Source organism: Prionailurus bengalensis, chromosome A1, assembly GCF_016509475.1.
Source record: "Prionailurus bengalensis isolate Pbe53 chromosome A1, Fcat_Pben_1.1_paternal_pri, whole genome shotgun sequence".
Taxonomy (NCBI): domain Eukaryota; kingdom Metazoa; phylum Chordata; class Mammalia; order Carnivora; family Felidae; genus Prionailurus; species Prionailurus bengalensis.
Genome location: NC_057343.1, coordinates 93,648,948 through 93,668,889, shown reverse-complemented (window position 1 = coordinate 93,668,889; position 19,942 = coordinate 93,648,948). Strand labels below are relative to the sequence as shown.

Sequence of the window (19,942 nt, the reverse complement as noted above, 5' to 3'; positions counted from 1 at the left end):
AAAAAAAAACAAAAAAACGCAACAAATGCTATTTTTGCCCCTGCTTCAGACTGACCCAGGTGGCTCAGTCAATTGAGCATCCAACTCTTGATTTCGACTCCGGTCCTTATCCCAGGGTCATGGAATGAATGGAGCCCTGTGTTGGGCTCCACACTGAGCATGGAGCCTGCTTAAGATTCTCTCTGTCTCCCTCTGCCCCTCTCCCCTGCTCATGCTCTCTCTCTAAAAAAAAAAATATTTCTCAATTAACACAGAGCTCCTCATTAACTTTTGTGAACTTACTAAATAGTAAAACTCTAACTGCTTACAAATGAACCAGTTTCTAGAAGATAATAAAATAAAGATAAGATTTTTTTCTATGTTTAACATACCTCATTCCTATTAGAAGTATTCTCTATGTTTCTTGGAGGTTTAAACTTACTATGTGAAGTCACTCATGGAGCGTTACTCATCAGCCCTCTATCGTTCTGAATGATGGGCACACATTTGTGCAGAAACATTTCCCTCACAAGTCCTCATGGAGTGATGATAGTTGTTGTTGGTCTTGATCTGAGAGAACTGGAAAACTCATAAGGTCTTACAAGACCAAGGTGCTAAAGGGCTCTGCGCTCTGGGGATCAAGATGTTACTAGATATGGTTTTTATCCTTGAAGAGTTTGGTTCAAGTGGGACTTTTATACCTTCATTTACACAGGGTGGAAAATACCATAGATGCTCAAAGAATACCTTGACACTGGAGAGAGAACGCATTTCCTTACCTAACCAGCATCAGATGAAGGTTTTGAGCATATTATATTATATTAGTGACTAAAGACTTCAATAGTCTTTCTGGTTCTTCTCAAAGACCACATCAAACCTGCCTGTGATGGTACCTTCATCCCCCTTACTATATCCATCATCACACCCCTACACAAAACACCTGTCACATCACTCTAAGTGCCAATGGCCTTGGTAGGGCTCAAAGAACAGGAATCAGGAAGATACAGTGGGTGAATGGTGGATGAGAAGAGAAACAAAAGCTATTGGTATTATAAAAAATGAAGAATCCTTAATCAGGAATGCAAAACCCGACAGAGTGGCCTCTCACTTTAAAGTGACACCCCTGAGCTTCGTAGAACCTATATAAAGATACAAAACAAAAACACCTTAGTAACCACTAGAAAGCACAGTAGGCAGATGAGAAAAATAACAGTAGGAAATCTGAGAATACTCACTCCTTTTCAGACACACAGTGAGCCAGAAATTCTAAGAGCTGGCCACCACTAAGCCAGGTTAAAATTACTGACCAAAGCTGATCTTTCTGTATTAGATGCTTCATTTTATAATGCCTTCTGGGTGGGGCAGGGGCGCCTGGGTGGCTCAGTTGGTTGAGTGTCAGTCTTTGGCTCAGGTCATGATCTCACGGTTCGTGGGTTACAGCCCCGTGTCCAGGGGCTCAGGGCCTGGAGCCTGCTTCAAATTCTGTGTATCCCTCTCTCTCTGCCCCTCCCCCACTCATGCTCTGTCTCTCTCTGCTCTCAAAAATAAACATAATAAAAAAAAATTTTATAATGACTTCTGGGAAAAAAGCATACAATTACCCCAAAGTAATAATAAGTGGAGATCCAGGATGCTTCTCCATAGATGTCTAACACAGGTTTGGTTTTGTTCAAAACAGAGAGCTTATAACCACTAAAATGCCCACTCACATGAAATATTGGGAGCCATTTACTTAAATCAGGAAAGTTATTATATTTAACTTTTCACTCTGACCACTGGCAAAAGATATTTTCTTCAATCCAGCTTGATCTGAATATGTCTTTAATATAAGGTGTTTTTTTTTTCTAATGTTTGTTTTTGAAAGGGAGAGTGCGAGCAGGAGAGGGGAAGAGAGGGGGACAGAGGATCCAAGGCAGGCTCCTCGCTGACAGCATGAGCCTGATACAGAGCATAAACTCACGAACCATAGGATTATGACCTGAGCCAAAGTTGGAAGTCCAGGCAGCCCGATCTGAATACTTTTTGCCTCACTTTGTGGCTTTCACATTTACAGACCATGATCCTTACATGGACGTTGCATAAGTAGTTCTAAAGCCCCACACTAGATATCACAATGCCCGCAAAATTTTATTTATGTAAGTATTTTTTATTTATTTTGAGAGAGCACATGGGTGAGGGGCAGAGGAGAGAAGGAGAGACAGAATCCCAAGCAGGGTCTATGCCGTCAGTGCAGAGCCCAATGAAGGCTTGAACTCACGAACCTGAGCCGAGATCAAGACTCAGATGCTCAACCAACTAAGCCACCCAGGTGCCCCTGCAAAGAATTTATTTTAAAATGGCATCTTCTTCTGTTAGACTATTCAATGCAATTCAGTAAACTAAAACAGTCTTCCTTATGTAACACAGAAAGCTTTTAGAGTATTAAATCTATGACAAGCAATAGATATTAGGAGTGGCTACTCAAAAATCCCTTGCCTCTGAGCCATTGAGGAATACTGAATGTCAGATACCAGGTGCAGTTTCCTGTGAGTCGTACTACGATACCCTGTCACTGTGATACCAAGCATACTATGAAGGATAATCAAGCAATGGGATCTGGCCAGGTAGCCCATGGCTAGAGCATCACTCTTCCACAGCCATGACACTGGACTGTCATAAAATCCAGTGAGGTCACACAAACTAGGGGAGGGGGGCTTGGTTTCTAACAATCTTTAGCTATATCCCTAAAACAGGGTCCTGTCTGTTACAACCGTTTACCCTTAGTCCCAAAGATACCTATAGATTGTTTAAAGCAAATTATTGCCTTAACTGGGACAAAAAAAAAAAAGGAATTTTAAATATCCCCAATAGATGCAAGTCAGGAACATCTTCCCCCTAAATATTAAAGGGACGGACACTCTCTAGACTTCCCCTTTCCTAGTTATTACAATCATCAAAGCAATGCAACAACAGAAAAGATTTTTTTTTAACTTGGGTTAAATAAACAATCTCCCTTGCTCCTTCCTGGCTTTCTGTTACTAGAAAATAGTGGTTACTAGAAATGCAAGACTTCAGGGTAGCAAAAAGCAGCAAGAAGCAGCATACAAAGCAGAAAAACTTAACAAGGGAGTCAAGTCTCTTCAAAGAGTTCATCACAGCCCCCTGGGTACGCGTAGCTGGCTCTTTTTGCAGTCTTTGGGAGGCCATGTGAGAGTGGTTTAGAGCAAGAAAAGACGGTCGCTGCAGAAAATATGGTGTTCAAAAAACACACGAATGAACACAGGAAGACAAGCCGAAGAAAATATGTGCAAGGGGCGCTTGGGTGGCGCAGTCGGTTAAGCGTCCGACTTCAGCCAGGTCACAATCTCGCGGTCCGTGAGTTCGAGCCCCACGTCAGGCTCTGGGCTGATGGCTTGGAGCCTGGAGCCTGTTTCCGATTCTGTGTCTCCCTCTCTTTCTGCCCCTCCCCCATTCATGCTCTGTCTCTCTCTGTCCCAAAAATAAATAAAAACGTTGAAAAAAAAATTTAAAAAAAATATGTGCAAATCACATATCTGAGAAAGGACCGGTAATCAGAATATAGAGAAAACAATCTTTAAAGATCTTTTAATGTTTTTTTTTTATTTATTTTTGAGAGAGAGAGAAAGAGCATGAGTAGGGGAGGGGCAGAGAGAGGGATAGAGAGAATCCCAAGCAGGCTCTGTGCTGACGTGGATGCTCGATCTCACAAACCACGAGAATATGACATGAGCCGAAATCAAGAATCAAACGCTTAACTGACTGAGTCACCTAGGCGCCCTGGAATATAGCAAAAACTCTTATACCATAGTAAGATAAACGATCCAATGTGAAAATGGGCAAACAATTTAAAAAGACATTTCCCCAAGAAGATACATACATGTCTGATGATTATACGAAAGGTGTTCGTCATCATTGGTCAGTGGAGAACTGCCAATTAACCACAGTAAGACACTACTTTGCACTTGCTAGAATGGTTATAAGATTATATAAATAGGGGCGCCTGGGTGGCTCAGTTGGTTAAGTATCAGTCTTCGCCTCAGGTCACGATCTCGCGGTTCAACAGTTTGAGCCCCGCGTCGGGCTCTGTACTGACAGCTCAGAGCCTGGAGCCTGCTGTGGATTCTGTGTCTCCCTCTCTCTCTGCCCCTCCCTCCCCCATTAACCCCTCACAGATGGTTGATTTTTGGTGGGAAGGTAAGATGGTACAGGCCACTCCTAGATGCCTACCCAAGAAAAACAAAACCCATTTTGCACACAGACCTCTGGGCAGAGAGTTCACAGCGATTCTATTTGCAACAGCCCCCAGACAGGAAGCCTTCTAATGTGTACCAACTGGTGAGTGGGTGAATGCAGTGTGACATGTCCTTACCACCAGAACACTATAGGTCAATAAAAAGGAACAAACTGTAATACATGCTACAGCGGGAAGCAACATCAAAAAACCTTTAAGTGAGGCAAAAGAAAAAACTATGCATTATCTGACTCCGTCTCGGTGAGAGGCTCAGCAAAGCCAATCTATGGAGACAATGTACTGGTGATGGTCTGGGTCTGAACAGGGCAGAAACTTCAAGCAAATGGGAACAAGGGGTCTTTTGGGGGTGAGGCAACTTTTCATTTTTAAATTTTTTTTATGTCTTTATTTCTTCTTCTAGGAGAGTGATAGAGTGCCAGCGGGGGAGGGGCAGAAAGAGGGAGAACAGAATCTGAAGCAGGCTCCAGGCTCTGAGCTGTCAGCACAGAGCCTGATGTGGGTCTCGAACTCACAGAGTGTGAGATCGTGAACTGAGCTGAAGCAGGGAGTTTAACTGACCGAGCCACCCAGGTGCCCCCGGGGTGAGGAAACTTTTAAAACTCAACAGAGGTGATGATTGCATAGCTCTCAACATTTACTAAAAGATGACTGAAATATACAGTTAAAATAGGTAGAGAAGTTATACCTCAATAACGTTGTAAAACAAACAAAAACCGGAAGAATGACCAAAATCCTCTTTTCTTCTTACACGTTAGCCAAAAATTATGGTGAAACTCAGCATGAGGGTGTTTTGTTTTGTTTTGTTTTTATTCCTTCATGTATTCACCAAGCATGTACTAAACGATGGCCATGTTCTCAAAACGGCTTTGACTTCACCACCAGGCCACATTAAGGCTTCTGAAGATTGGGCCTTTTCCAATATCCCTAGGAATTTGGCAGTGATCAGACTATTTATGAATCCATGGGCTTTTGAATCAGGGACAGGACAGGGCTGGATGTGGCATAGTGGGAGAGTTCGAGAACTGGCGTTCCCCTTTGTGGGACCTCAGGAAGCACTGCTAAGATTGGATACTGCTCTATCCAGCTGGTAAGCACCAGAGAAACAGCACATCCGGGACTTCCTGGGGTGTCCAGCCAAGCAGTCTTCTTGGGGGCTCTACACCCCCAAGACCAACTCTGGGATACACTTCTAAAACTCATCTCATTCCTTAAATGAATAACCATAACATTAAGCAAGCCCTTTAATATGTACTAAGGCTACGAAAGTTTGTTAGGATAGAAGGCAGATTTGTCCAAGCTCTGGAAATTCGCAAAATTTGTATATTTTATTACATGCAAAGGTGCTTTTTTTTTCTCCAATTTCTTTTGCTATTTTAAAGCTATTTTGTGATAAGGTAACATTAAAAATAAAACTTATAAATTTATTTATTATTTAAAGAGAGAAAGAAAGCATGAGTAGGGAAGGAGCAGAGAGGGAGGGAGAAAGAGAATCTCAAGCAGGCTCTGAGCCCAACGCAGGACTCTATCTCACGACTGTGAGATTATGACCTGAGCCGAAATCAAGAGTTGGATGTTTAACCGAATGAGCCACCTGGGCACCCCAGAGGATATTAAAAGAAAAAATAACATACATATTCCTTCAGGCAACTGGGGAAAAGTTGAGTTTTCTCCAATAGAGTCTCACTGTAATATCTAAGAAATATATTAATTTTCTTAAAGACAAAATAGCTTGAATGTTAGGGCATCTACATTTAGACTTTATGGTCTTTCTTTTTATCTGGCACAGTGGTTCTGAAGTTCAAGAGCATAAGAAAGCTGCACAGGACTGCATACATACACCCTAATACACTGTATGGATTTTCCAAAGTCAGATGACACTCAGGACCCATAGACCATTAAATGTGTACATCAGCATGAATGTCAGGATGGTGGGGGGAGGGACTATAATAAAATCATTATAAGATCAGTGAGTTTGGATTCCTGAGCTGTTTTTGGCTTCTTGTTTTTTGCTTGTTTCTTTTGTTTTTCTTGCTTGAATATAACCACTGCTGGTATTTTCAAACCATACTGTTCAAACCAGGATCTCCAAGCATCTTGTCAATAAATATTAATTTCTCATTGTTCTCTCAGAAGGCAGGTCAAAAACAAAAACAAACACAGACAAAAAGATGACAAAAAACAAAACAAAACAAAAGAAACCCAAAAAACAAAAACCCTATCTATGGAGGAATGAAAAAAATTGAGCTTGACAAAGTATTGGTTTTTCTTTCCATAAGACTTTAATGACCAATTTATTTGGCAAACATTATACCGAGCACTGATGCTTTGCAAGTCACAGATGGATGATGAATGCTTTCAAACCGCTGACTTTTATAACTTGAAAAGGCCCGTTTTAAAGTTGTGACTCATTTATGAGTCTGAAAAGGCTATATCCGTATGTATGAATCAGACTCTGGAAGGCTAAGTTTACAAAGTATTACATTACCATCAACCACAAATTACAAATCCATTGATGAAATGCTTAGAGTTTACTTAGCAGCGGCCAAAGCTTTAAGTGGTAAGAAATAATCTAATTATCTAATACACTGTGATCAATCAAGATGCCCGTTGGATGCTTCCGCAGCACTGCAATGTATCTTTTATGATCACTTTGACAACTACTGAAGAAACCTGATCACAAGTAACATGCTTCAAAGTTAAGGAAATCAACAGGAAATGAGCCATCGCTGATGGTCAGGGCTTAGAAAAGAGTAGACCTCTCTGAGAATCTCCTAAAGAATATGAAATAAAATCACGGATGACCCATCGAGCAAGCGAGCAAGTGTTCAAAGATGTAGCTCCTCATGTCACATTCTCTTGCATTGGATCCTAGGTAAATAATTAAAAATAGTAATAATAAATAGAACAAATGAGACTCTCAGATGCCATCAATCTCTTCCTTCTTGAAAATCTGGCTTATAGCATATAAAAAACAAAGCAAACTAAAAACTCTTTTGAAATGAGAAACTTGAAAATTAGAATCCAGACCATTTAAGCATTCTGAATAGTTCATTATCTATTGAAACCTGAAGCTGTTTTATTTAAAAAGCATGCTCTAGAGGGAGGAAGTTGGCAATGTATGATCTTAGAATAACAGATTCACACCTGGTCACAAAAAAGTAACCACCACAAGGCTGATTAATTTCCTAGATGTAAACAGCTACCATGCAGGAATAAGGCTGTATCCGTTTTACCTCCCTATGTACAAAAATGACATGGAATTCAGGCAAACATTCAATGAAAGGGGAACCCCAGATCATAGATCCTCTATGAATTGCTGCTAAAAGTCTGGAAGCCTGTGTAATTACAAAATAGGATATTCTCATCGTGCAAAGGACTTTTCTTATCGACTCCTTCATTGATGCTGATATCAGAAGACATAACCAATCCTTGTGTTCAAAGCAGCTATTTTATATGGAGTTTTATGTTGGATCAAGTTTTACCATGGGACACAACTTGTCTGTAATATTCCCCAATATACTGTCATAATAAAAAGAGGTTTCAGCTGCATTTCAGAAATCATCTTCCAGGCAATTAGAAAAAATGCAATGTAGCAGACTATTAGTGACAGCTTTTTTTTTTTAAAAGAGACAAGTCTAACTTGATTAATAAAAGAAATAAAACAAGCTTTTAAGATCCCGAATAATCGATTCTCAACACAACTGAAACTCCGCTCCTCAGGCTGTCTTTGATCATTTGAAAATTAAATGCCCAACCTGTTTTCACTTAACAGTTTTTAGTGGTGAAAGGAATGTCTTAATCCATCTAAAATGCACTTTAGCTCACAAGAAGCTATACAAAACAAGTTCCCTTGTTTGCCCATCCAATTTTCCCACTTTGAAAAAGAGCAAACCATTCTCAAGTCATTTTTAGAAAACTTTCCCTTTTAAGTAATGCATACTAGTTAATGCATTCTTGAACACTCCTGGAGACACAGCAATCAGATCAATAGGAACAGTGTATTTATTGGGTCACTGGTGTCTTTCTTAACCGAACAAAGCGTTTCCAGTGACAAACAGCACCTACCATCTCTACGTTATTACAGATTGTTTGTGTCTGCTTCTCTGCCTGGTAACACTGCCACCAGAGTTCTTAGCTCCGCATTCTTTACCCTTCCTTTCTCTCTGTCCCAAATTCGACCCCCTCCCCCACATTTATAAAACCTGTAAAAAAAAAAAAAAAGGACAAGAATATTGTGCGGAAAGTAAAATCCCCTTTCATTCTCTGACACTTCAGTTATTGACATGTCAACTCGGGTTCCCAGAAGATGTGGCCAAGCAAATGCCCCCTTTTCCCCCTGGGCTGTCCTGGTGCACCTGTACATCTTATGCACTCTGAGAACTCTTGCAGGAAAAAAGAAAACACAAAACAGGGGTGCCTGGGTGGCTCAGTCAGTTAATGTCTGACTACAGCTCAGGTCATCTTACCTGATTTTACTGCTTTGTGAGTTCAAGCCCCGTGTCAGGCTCTGTGCTGACAGCTCAGAGCCTGGAGCCTGCTTTAGATTCTGCATCTCCCTCTCTCTCTGCCCCTCCCCTACTCTTTCTCTCTCTCTCTCTCTCTCTCTCTCTCTCTCTCTCTCTCTCTCTCTCTCAAAAATAAGTAATAAACAAAAAAATTAAAAACAAAACAAACAAGAAACACAGCAAGACACTTTCTTTTGTGTAACATAGCCCCGGTCCACAGTATCTGGTCTCACTCCTCAAAAACAGTGTCCAGTGAAGCACACTTTGGATTGAACACTCACCTATGCTCTTTATAAAAACAGTGAACCCTTAAAAAGTACATGACGGGGCGCCTGGGTGGCTCAGTCGGTTAAACGTCCGATTTCAGCCCAGGTCATGATCTCGCGGTCCGTGAGTTCGAGCCCCGCGTCGGGCTCTAGGCTGATGGCTCAGAGCCTGGTGCCTGCTTCCAATTCTGTGTCTCCCTCTCTCTCTGCCCCTCCCCCGTTCATGTTCTGTCTCTCTCTGTCTCAAAAATAAATAAAACGTTAAAAAAATTAAAAGAAAAAGTACATGACAGGATAATTCCTAGTTTTGGGGGCCCCAAGCGATGGGGTTTAGACTTCCTGTAAGACATAAATGTTCCTAAAGGTTCTCTTGATATATTTGATTAAATGCCTTAGCTTAAGTCTGCACGAACAAGAAATCACTTAACAGCACGAGGCCACACTTTCCAGGTTGTTTTAGCAGAAAGTGTTCTGGGGTTGGTTTTAGCTCAAGTGGTGACTTCGTGGTTGGTCATTAGAAGAAAAGTGTTCTTTCCAGGCTTGATATCTGCCCCAACATAAGGGCAAAGCAAAAACGAGAGGGAGAAAAGATACTGGTCTAGGGAAGCCTCCTCCTAACAAATGTAGGCTACAGAAATGATGCCAGATGGTTGTCACTCGGTTTCTTCCTACCTTTCTGAAAAGAGGGGGGTAGGGAAAAGAAGAGTGAGAGGGAGGGAGGGTGGGAGATAAGTCAAAGAAGAAAGGAGTTTTTATTCCTTACGGGTAAATCAGAGGTACATGATCTGCCAGGATAAGTAATACCACCAGGAAGAGACGCCTCCTACAGGATGCCCTCATTAGTACAGAACATTTTCCAGAAATCTCTAGATGTGCTGTGCTCAGTGGCAGGGGAGGGATAGATCTGCAAAGCAAACTTCTCTAGAGAGCCATTTTCTTGTCTCTCTCTCTCTCTCTCTCTCTCTCTCTCTCTCTCTCCCTCTCTCTCTCTCTCTCTCTCTCTCTCTCTCAAAAGCTCTCTCCTTTTAAAAAAATATTCTTGGGGTGCCTGGGTGGCTCAGTCAGTTGAGCGCCTGACTTCAGCTTAGGTCATGATCTCACAGTCCATGAGTTCAAGCCCTGCGTCAGGCTCTGTGCTGACAGCTCAGAGGCTGGAGCCTGCTTTGGCTTCTGTGTCTCCCTCTCTCTCTGCCCCTCCCCTGCTCATGAGCTGTCTCTCTCGGTCTCAAAAATAAATTAAAAAAAAATTTAAAAACTTTTTTTAAATATTCCTGGACTGGTTCAAATTAACTAAGAAGAGAATTTCTATTAGGTGTGAATCCTTCTTTAATATGGAGAGAATACTCAGGCCTGGTGGGGTTCATTCAAATCCAAATTTCAAACCAAGGATACTGGAGAGCTGTGTGTTGTATGAGGTATTGCAAACTTCACAAAAGGAGGGAGGGAAGGAGGGAGGGAGGAAGGAAGGAAGGAAGGAAACATTTAAGAAGTGTAAGATGTGGGTGACATTGTATCAAAATCAACTTTGTAAAAAATAAGGCAAATTTCTTTTTTTTCCTCTGTATCTTACCAGTCACAATCTGGAGATTTTTGTGCAGCAGAATGGGAAATCAAATGAAAAAAAAAGTGGGGAAAATCTACCATCACAAAGCTGGTTAATGATTTTCTTCTCCTTTGCATATTCACACAATTAGGAAATGTTATCTTGGGAAGAGGAAAGCTTATCGGGACTCCTGGGTGGCGTGGTCGGTGAAGCATGCGTGGTGAAGCATCCGACGTGGGCTCAGGTCATGATCTCACAGTTTGTGAGTTTGAGCCCCACATCGGGCTTTGTGCCGACAGCTTGGAGCCTGGAGCCTGCTTTGGATTCTCTGTCTCCCTCTCTCTCTGGCCCTCCCCCACTCATTCTCTCTCTCTCTCTCTCTCTCTCTCTCTCTCTCTCTCTCTTTCTCAAAAATAAATAAATCTTAAAAAAAATTTTTTTAAAGGAAGAGGAAAGCTTACCAATCCATTTTGTTTACAGAAAAGAAATGAAGACAGGAAGAAGTGAGCTGGTTGGTCTGAGGCCGCATCACCCCTCCATGGCACAACTGGAATGATATCCCAGCCTCCCAGGTCGAGTCTGGTCTCTCTCCCTTCCCCGACATACTACTTTTGTGTCCTTTATGTAACTGCAGGCCACAGGCTCTCATTTTTTTTTAATGTTTATTTATTTTTGAGAGACAGAGAGAGACAGAGATTGAGTGGGGAGGGGCAGAGAGAGAGGGAGACAGAGAATCTGAATCAGGCTCCAGGCTCTGAGCTGTCAGCACAGAGGCCAATGTGGGGCTCGAACTCACGAGCTGTGAGATCATGACCTGAGCCGAAGTCAGATGCTTAATTGACTGCACCACCCAGGTGTCCCAACAGACTCTCATTCTTGATAGGAAATGGGAAACTTTCACTTTCTAGTGATATGACCATAGGACTGGTCTGTCACCGAGTGACCTCAGCATGTTAAAAACCATGCACACTGCGAAGAAGATGTGACTCAGTTTGCCTCAGGCCTTCTGAATTTAGTAAAGGAACAGCTAACAACAGTTAAGATGGACCACTTTTGAAAAGAATATGTATGGCACATGCACAATTTTGAGGCTATTTTATTTCACTGGCCCTTTGCAGAGTAGATGCACTAGGGAACCACTTGTACAGATGTATATCCTGTTAAACTATGAAAAAAAAAAGCTTTAAAAAAAGAGGGTGCCTGGGTGGCTCAGTCAGTTAAGTTTCAGCTCAGGTCATGATCTCACAATTTGTCAGTTCGAGCCCCACATCGGACTCTGCGCTGACAGTGTGGAGCTTGCTTGGTGTTCTCTCTCTCTCTCTCTCTCTCTCTCTCTCTGCCCCTCCCACCTTCTCTCTCTCTCTCCAGATAAATAAAACTTTAAAAAAGCTTTAAATTATGCTTTTACCCACATTATTATGCTGTTATGTGTCATTTCTAACTAAGGGCAATCTTCATAAACTAAATGGGTTTATCAGCCAACGTTTTCCATATTTATTCTTCAAACTTTACAGGCACATCTGCTCCAGAAAATATCACAAGCCTCTAAATACCTTGATTCTGAGCTAACAAAGCATTACCATAAAAGAGTCTACTTTTCTTTAAAAAGAAAACTTTAGGGGCACCTGGGTGACTCAGTCGGTTAAGTGTCTGACTTTGGCTCAGGTCACAATCTCACCACTTGTGAGTTCAAGCCCAGCGTCAGGCTCCATATTGACAGCTCAGAGCCTGGAGTCTGATTTGGATTCTGTCCCTCTCTCTCTGCCCCTCCCCGACTTGCACTCTGTCTCTGTCTCTTTGAAAAATAAACATTAAAAATAAATGAATAAATAAATAAATAACTTCAATCCTTCAAATGCCATCCTTAGGAAGACAAGTTCTAAAACAGATTCAGATACTTGATGTTAAAGCCTAGTCACTACAGAATTTCTCGTAAAAGCGGGTGGAGTCAACAAACGTGCTGGCCTAGGCTCTTTCCCTGGATCCCATTAACACGACTGTAAATAATTTCAAAAGAAACAAACAAACAAAAAAGCTTAAACTCAGAAGGACAGCAAGGAGTGACAAGACAATATTAAGGGAGCTGAAAAGCCAACTGCCACATGAGAACTGACCTGCCTGACTTGAGGAAGGAGAACACTAGACCAGGAGTGGTGAAACATGAAGCAGCAGCCATATTGGCTCTGAGAATCAACCACTCACCCCCACCCCAAATACTCAGGAATCCTTGGCACCAGTACCTCTGCAAGTGGAGATCAGGACGGAGTTTTAAATGCAAGGACAGGTTCAAATTCTGTGTAAACACGGGTAGACACCTACATTCCCTTCTCTAGTCTGTGCAACTGGTAGTGCCTTTTCACCACCCTGGCGGAAGCCGGGATGTTTACTGTCAGGAGAGGTAAAGCACAAGATCTGTGGGCTGACTGCAGAGCATCAAGCACCATAGGAAGAAGGTTCACAGATGAACAGGTGAGCCCTCTTCTCTGCCCTGTCTTTCAGTTCCCACGATGCTATCACCTAGGCTGGCACCTTCATGGTAGGACAGGAGAACTAACTTCCCATGAGCCTGTCAGATTGCTCAGGAAAGAGAAAATACATAAAGATACTGAAAATGGTGTTCTGTGCCCCACCCCACCCCCACCCAAACATCCCTGCAGTGAAGCCCACAGTCAAGAGTTCTGGATTTGCACAAACACTTCCATCACTCAGATCCTGAGTGCCTCACTGGCAAGTACAAGCAACAGCTGAGGCTACCTAACTACTTAAGGAAACCTCCTAAAAAGAAGCCAAGGGGTGCCTGGGTGGCTCAGTCGGCTAAGAGTCGGCTTCAGCTCAGGTCATGGTCTCACAACTCATGAGTTCAAGCCCCACATTGGGCTCTGTGCTGACAGCTCAGAGACTGGAGCCTGCTTCAGATTCTGTGTCTCCCTCTCTCTCTGTCCCTTCCCCACTCATGCTCTGTCTCTCACTCAAAAATAAATAAACATTAAAAAAAAAAAAAAAACCAGAAGCCAAAATCAACACAAAAGTGAATCTTTGGGGAAACAATGCATATACAAAGAGAAAAAAATTTCAAAAGCTATCATTAACATCTCTGGGCAAATAAAACAATGCCTCTAACAATAAAAGAATGATGCTAATTTTTTTAATGGGCATTTAGGGATCAAAAATGAGACACTGGAAATCAATATATATTAAAAAGAAATTAATTTCCAATAGAAAGTTTGGAAGATAAAAATGAGGTTATCCACAAAACAAAACACAGGAACAAAAATCATGAAATAACTCAAGAAAATTTACAGGAACTGAAGGACACTAATTCCAAGAGTGAACAGGAATTAAATTCTCAGTACTCTAGACCAAAATAGATTCACTCCAAGATATACTCTGATGCAATTGTAGAACAATGATTCTAAAAGCTTCCAGAAAAAAAAGGGGGCGGGGCATGAAAAAGTGAGAATACTATCAGACTGTTGGATCCTGGATGCTACAAGAAAATAAAGACTTCGATATTCTGAGGGAAAATGATTTCCAATCTAGAGTTTCATACCCAGCCCAGTTATCAAAGAAGCACTAGACAAGATAGGCCATATATACACATGTAGGCTCTGGAAAAAATCTCCCTCTCCCCCACATTTTCTTAAAAGCTACTGGAGGAAGAATTCCACCAAAATGAAGGAATAAGTAAAGACAAAGGGAGAAATGAGGTTCCAGAAAAAGAGTAGGGGCGCCTGGGTGGCTCAGTTGGTTAAACGTCTGACTCTTGACTTCGGCTCAGGTCATGATCTCATGGTTCGTGAGTTGGAGCATGGAGCCTACTTGGGATTCTCTCTCTCTCTCTCTCTCTCTCTCTCTCTCTCCCCCTCCCTCCCTCCCTCCCCCACCTCTTTCTGCCCCTCCCATGCTTTCTCTTAAAATAAGTAAAATAAACTTTAAGAAAAAGTTTATTTTGTGACTTACATATACAGCATATAAAGCATATGCCGCATATAAAGAAGCCAAAGGACATCCCTAACATGATGGACAAGGAAGTTAGAAGCAAGAATTGTTTTTCAAGCTGAAATTGATAGATTGCTCAATATACACGAATCTAGCAGAAGAGCATTTATATAATGGAGGTGATTTCTGGAAAATAAAAATCAAAATGCTAACAACATACTATACTGTTCAACTACAAATGCAGATCATATACTCAATAATGTTAGTGTGGAATGTAGATCATTGGCATTTATAGCATGTATAGGGAAGATGGCAATTACCCTTTTGGGGGTAGAGTCATGAAAGGGGTGTGCATGTGTGAAAAAAACCCTCAAACCCCAACCTTCATAAAAATCTAGACAAAAAAATCTAGTGGTAGCAAAATAAGCAATATCATTTAGAAATATGAAAAGCAGTTACCAAAAACCTGGCTCAATAAACTTTAAGTGATTGCTTCTGTAAAATCAAAATGGGGAAGGGGCATTATAGATTTGCTATTTTGGCAACAATTCTCACACAGATATTTTTCTTCTTTATCTATCTATCTGTAATAATATATGTAATATATATAATACAACTTTGACTTTCAAAAGCTAAATTAAAAAAAAATCTGGTTACTACAAAGAACATCCAAATATGTAACAGTTCTATAAACCATGAAATTGCTCCTGTCTATTGCTCCTATCTATTGCTAATTTCAAGTTGGATTTTCCCAACCAAGATCACATGAGATCTCTCCCGTCATTATGATAGAGTTCCTTCTATTTATGTAACAAATCTATTTTTGTTTGTTTGTTACATGACAAGGTTAATATCACTGACACTATTTACTAATGAATTCAGTCAGCCTCACTGGGAAACTCCTGAATTCTGAGAATGTGTGTCTAGCTTTAAACCACCAGAGCACCTCATATAGTAAAACAAATACTTCCCAGTCTCACTAACTGTTGAGTTCAATAAAAACCAAATATTATATCTATAAGCTCCTTATCAACAATCCCATGAACACCATTATAAATAAGGACTACAACTGACAAACCACACTGAGATATTCCTTGAAGTTCAGACAGCTTGAATCCAATGTTTCCACTGGATTTCTGTCTCAACAATAATCTATGCTATAACCAATATGGCACCAACATGATTCGGTATTACCATTGAACACACATTTCAGGCAGAAATCTCCTATAAGATTTGTAGGTTTCCAAATTTTGCCACAGGTTATAAAGACAGCCCTCTACTGAAAACTGATCAGAAAGAAAAATACATAATCATCGAGGCATTACTGTAAGCAAAACTGTTAAGCAACGTTTTGTCAGGCTCATTTAAAAGAAGCCCAGTGGAGAATCCAAAGTTTTCAAGAGTGAGTCTCTATGTGTGCCTCTGGTCTAAATAAAACATGTTCTTTCTCCCACTTCCAAGGACACCATATGGCAAATTACGTTCTCAGGAAAAGAAACAAACTTACCTTTCACAAGCTCGGACAGTCCATGCGGCAATTATCCATAAGGAGATACTAAAAACCAAGAGTACAGTTCCTGGACATATAGTCATTAAAGTCTTCATAACAAAACGTGTATTGAAGTTTATCTTATTAAGTGCTCCAATGCTTCTAGAGGAGGCATCAGTGAAAAGTTTGCTATGTAAAAGCATGACTCTGGCAATCAGATAGAGTCTTAAGAACATTGGTATAGATAAAATAATGTCCACATCAGCGGTGGTTGTGGATGGGGCATAGGAGAAGGCAAGCCGGGCCGTCCATGTGAACGTATAATTCCCAGGTATGGGATGAATAGCACACACCAGTATTTCCAAGCAGATGAAGAAAATACGCTCATAAGTCATGGCTATTCTCCAGTCATCTGCTCCATTGTCCACCATGAACAACTGAAAAAATAAAGTAGAAAATCAGCTTCAGTATGGCATGAACGGTCTACAACGTGTTAGTGCAGATTTTAAAAATACATAACAGGTGACTTTTTAGCAATCATGGCAAGGTAAAGATTCTAACTTTTAAATGCTAGCCAGGTACGCTATTTTTAGAAAATGGTTATGGCGCAAAAGGAGAACTTGGTTTTGCAAAAATTAAAATGAGAAACTTGCTACACAGGAGCTGAAGTTATTCCGGGGTCAGTGCTCCTGGACGATCGTGTAAGTCACATCATTTTAAAAGAAAGGGTTGCGCCTATCAGCAAGGCACCCCATCCCATCCTTGATGAAGCTGGAATGGACTTGCCTTAGGAACAGTCTGTTCTCCTCATCAAGGGTCTGGATCTAATCCCTTCCTCAATTCTAGCCACGTTCTCAGTGAAATCTATTTACGGTGCCTCTGCGGTGCTTATGGCCTATAACGCAACTGTACATGAGCGTCCTTATAGGAAATCTTAATTGGCTTTGGGGAGAAAACCACAAGGGACCACAGACAAGTGTGGCAGAAACATTCCTTCTGGCTTCTCCACCTACTGATCTACCTTCTCTTTTCTTCTGTTCTCCCTTAGCCTTTGCTTGGATTATTAATTTGTTTCCAATCTTTCCTTCTTCTTCTTTTTTAATATTGTAAGGATTCTTTTTTTTTAATGTTTATTTATTTTTGAGAGAAAGAGACAGTGTGAGTGGGGAAGAAGCAGAGAGAGGGAGACACAGAATCTGAAGCAGGCTCCAGGCTCCAGGCTCCAGACTGTCAGCACAGAGCCCGATGTGGGACTCGAACTTAACGAATCATGAGATCATGACCTGAGCTGAAGTCGGACACTTAACTGACTGAACCACCCAGGCACCCTTCCAATCTTTCTTTAATAAAAGTTCTTTTAAAAAAATTTCTGTCATTTCTGGGGCACCTGGGTGGCTCAATAGGTTAGGCATCAGACTCTTGATTTTAGCACAGGTCATGATCTTGTGGTTTATGGGACTAAGCCCTGCATCTGGCTCTGCACCAATGGTACAGAGCTTGCTTGGGATTCTCTCTCTCCCTCTCTCTCTCTCCTCCTCCTCCTCTGCTCGTACTATCTCTCAAAATAAATAAACTCAAAGAAAAAAAATTAAAAAAACAACTTCTGTCATTCCTCATGCCACAATGAAAAAAATAACAAAGAAAAAGGAGAGAGATAGATATGTAAGTAGATAGACACACATTCAGGCAGACAGTGGAAGAGACAGAAAAGAACGTTTCCTGCATCTTCCCTGGCTTCTCGGTAAACGACTCCACCAGGCTCTAGGAGTCTGTAAATCAGAGGCATCATCTGGAAATGTGCGGGGACATTTCTGACTGCACAGCGACTTGTGGGGGCTCCTGGCATTTAGAGCCAGGAAGCCAGGGGTGCCACACATGCTGTAATTCTGGGAGTCCCACGCGCAAGAAAGACCCGTCTGCCAGAATGCCAGTGGAGCTCCCCCACTAAGAGATGACATATTCTTTGCCTTTTGGTAAGTAGCCAACTTAAGCAGAAAGCATGAGAGGAATGCCACCCAAAATGAGAACAGTGCATTCTCAGGTAATTGACTCGCAACGGAGGCGGGCAGGGCTCGTCTGCTCTACAGTTGGAGCCCAGCTACTCTGCTCTTGTAGAGTCAGGAAAGCGATTTTCCCATGTTGGCTACAAACCCCCCTTCTAGTTTAATTATTCTGTAGGCATAGCTTTTCCCCATGTTATTATCCCAGTAATGCTATCAGTGTTACTCTGCAAGGACCGGAGTCTGACAGCAAAATGTACCACACTTCTTTCTGGGACCTCGAGGAGATGGACAGCCAGCAGAATCTCTCATACACATACCGAATTTTAACAAATTAAGTTACATTTGGCAACATAACGGCTTGAGTGTTGCCTTTATCCTAAGTTTTCAGCTGGGGACTTTCAAAGTTTGAACAAATGCTAGTAGACAATGAAGACATTTTTTTTCCAGTTTCCAGGAAAGAAACAGGTCGCAAATACAGAGCAGGACAAGTTGACTACAGAAATATTCTTGTTCAGGGATGCCTCAGTGGTTCAGTCGGTTAAGCGTCTAACTCTTGGTTTCAGCTCAGGTCACGATCTCACGGTTATGCGATCAAGCCCTACATCAGGCTCTGTGCTGACAGCACTGAGCCTGCTTGGGATTCTCTCTCTCTGCCCCTCCCCCACTGGTGAACGTGTTTGCGTTCGCGTTCTCTCTCTCTCTCTCTCTCTCTCTCTCTCTCTCTCAAAATAAATAATTTTTTTAAAAAAGAAATATTTTTGTTGAGTCTCACCCCTTCCAATACCATATTAACATAAAGGATTTCAATCTAACAGATACAAAAAGATTATATGGATATAATGGTAGAAGTCTGCTCAACTTCGTATCAGCGAGTGTCGGGGATCCCCAAATCTCTTGAGATGTTTACATCCAAAAGAATGCACCCTCAAACTAGTCACTCTGAGAGGCTATATACATTCCAAAGATGCTGTCACTGTCCTCTTTAGAAACTGCTGTCAGGGCGTGGCACAAGTCACATAAGAAAAATAATCCTATTATTTAAATCCACATTTCCATTTCTACCGAAAATGATATTACCCAGCTTGGTTGTCTATTTTCTTCACCCAACTTAGCTCCGGATGACTTGGCAAAATGTCAAGTCCATCCCCAAAAGGGCTCAGGGTCACCAAGCCTCCAGGTAGTCCTAAGCTGTGCCACAGATTCAGAGAGAAATTCCAAGACAGGCTTTCCACGCTCTGTTCTGGGCAACAGCGGCATAAATGTGGCACAGGTACCTTCCCAGGTAACTGGTGAAGAAATGCCAAGCTAGATGGGAGAATTCTGACATTGCTCCCAAAGAGCCTCCTATCTTTCCAGGACTGGCCCTCCCTCCATCACTCACAATGCACCTGCTCCTCAGACCTCCCAGCTACTCCCCTCCTGAACCAGGCTGGTTCCTAACATTCGTGCCCATCACTTCAACTGTGACCTCACCACATTCACAGCTGCCCTCCCTGCTGTTACATGCAGGTGGGCCCACCCCGGTAACCTCCAAGCCGCGACCTGCTGTCCAGGGTGTTGCAGATGGACTGGGGCCACCTGTGCCTTCGGGCTCAGCTGAACCCGCAGCCTCACACAGGACTATTCCCCCATCCTCCCTAGCACCTACTCTGAATAATCACCTTTCCCCTTGAAGGCCATGCTTTCCCCCCAATATCAGAAATGCCCTCGACTTCCTACTTCGGCCACCATCACACCACATCTCACCCTTCTCCCCTGATTTTCCGATAAGGAAAAATCCAAAGCAATGCTATATCCCAAACCAGTTCTGCATGGAAAATCTGGTTTCTGTGCTTCCTCTCTGAGCTAGTGCAAATCTCGATGGTTCACTATAAACAAAGGAAAAGAAACAAAGAAGAACCCCTCCTCCAATCCCTCCTACCACCCCCCACTTCCAGCTCTGTGTGCCACAGGTGATATTTTCTGT

General features: G+C 41.9%; 1 protein-coding gene across 2 annotated transcripts in view; it reads right to left on the bottom strand.

Moving 5' to 3' along the window:
* Positions 1-19,942, bottom strand: part of KCNN2 (potassium calcium-activated channel subfamily N member 2) — a 158,984-nt gene that overhangs the window by 96,078 nt on the left and 42,964 nt on the right. For both annotated transcript variants that reach the window (XM_043585886.1, XM_043585887.1), the window contains exon 4: positions 15,992-16,410. In XM_043585886.1, coding sequence (XP_043441821.1) covers positions 15,992-16,410 — 419 coding nt within the window. The remainder of the gene's footprint in view (positions 1-15,991; positions 16,411-19,942) is intronic.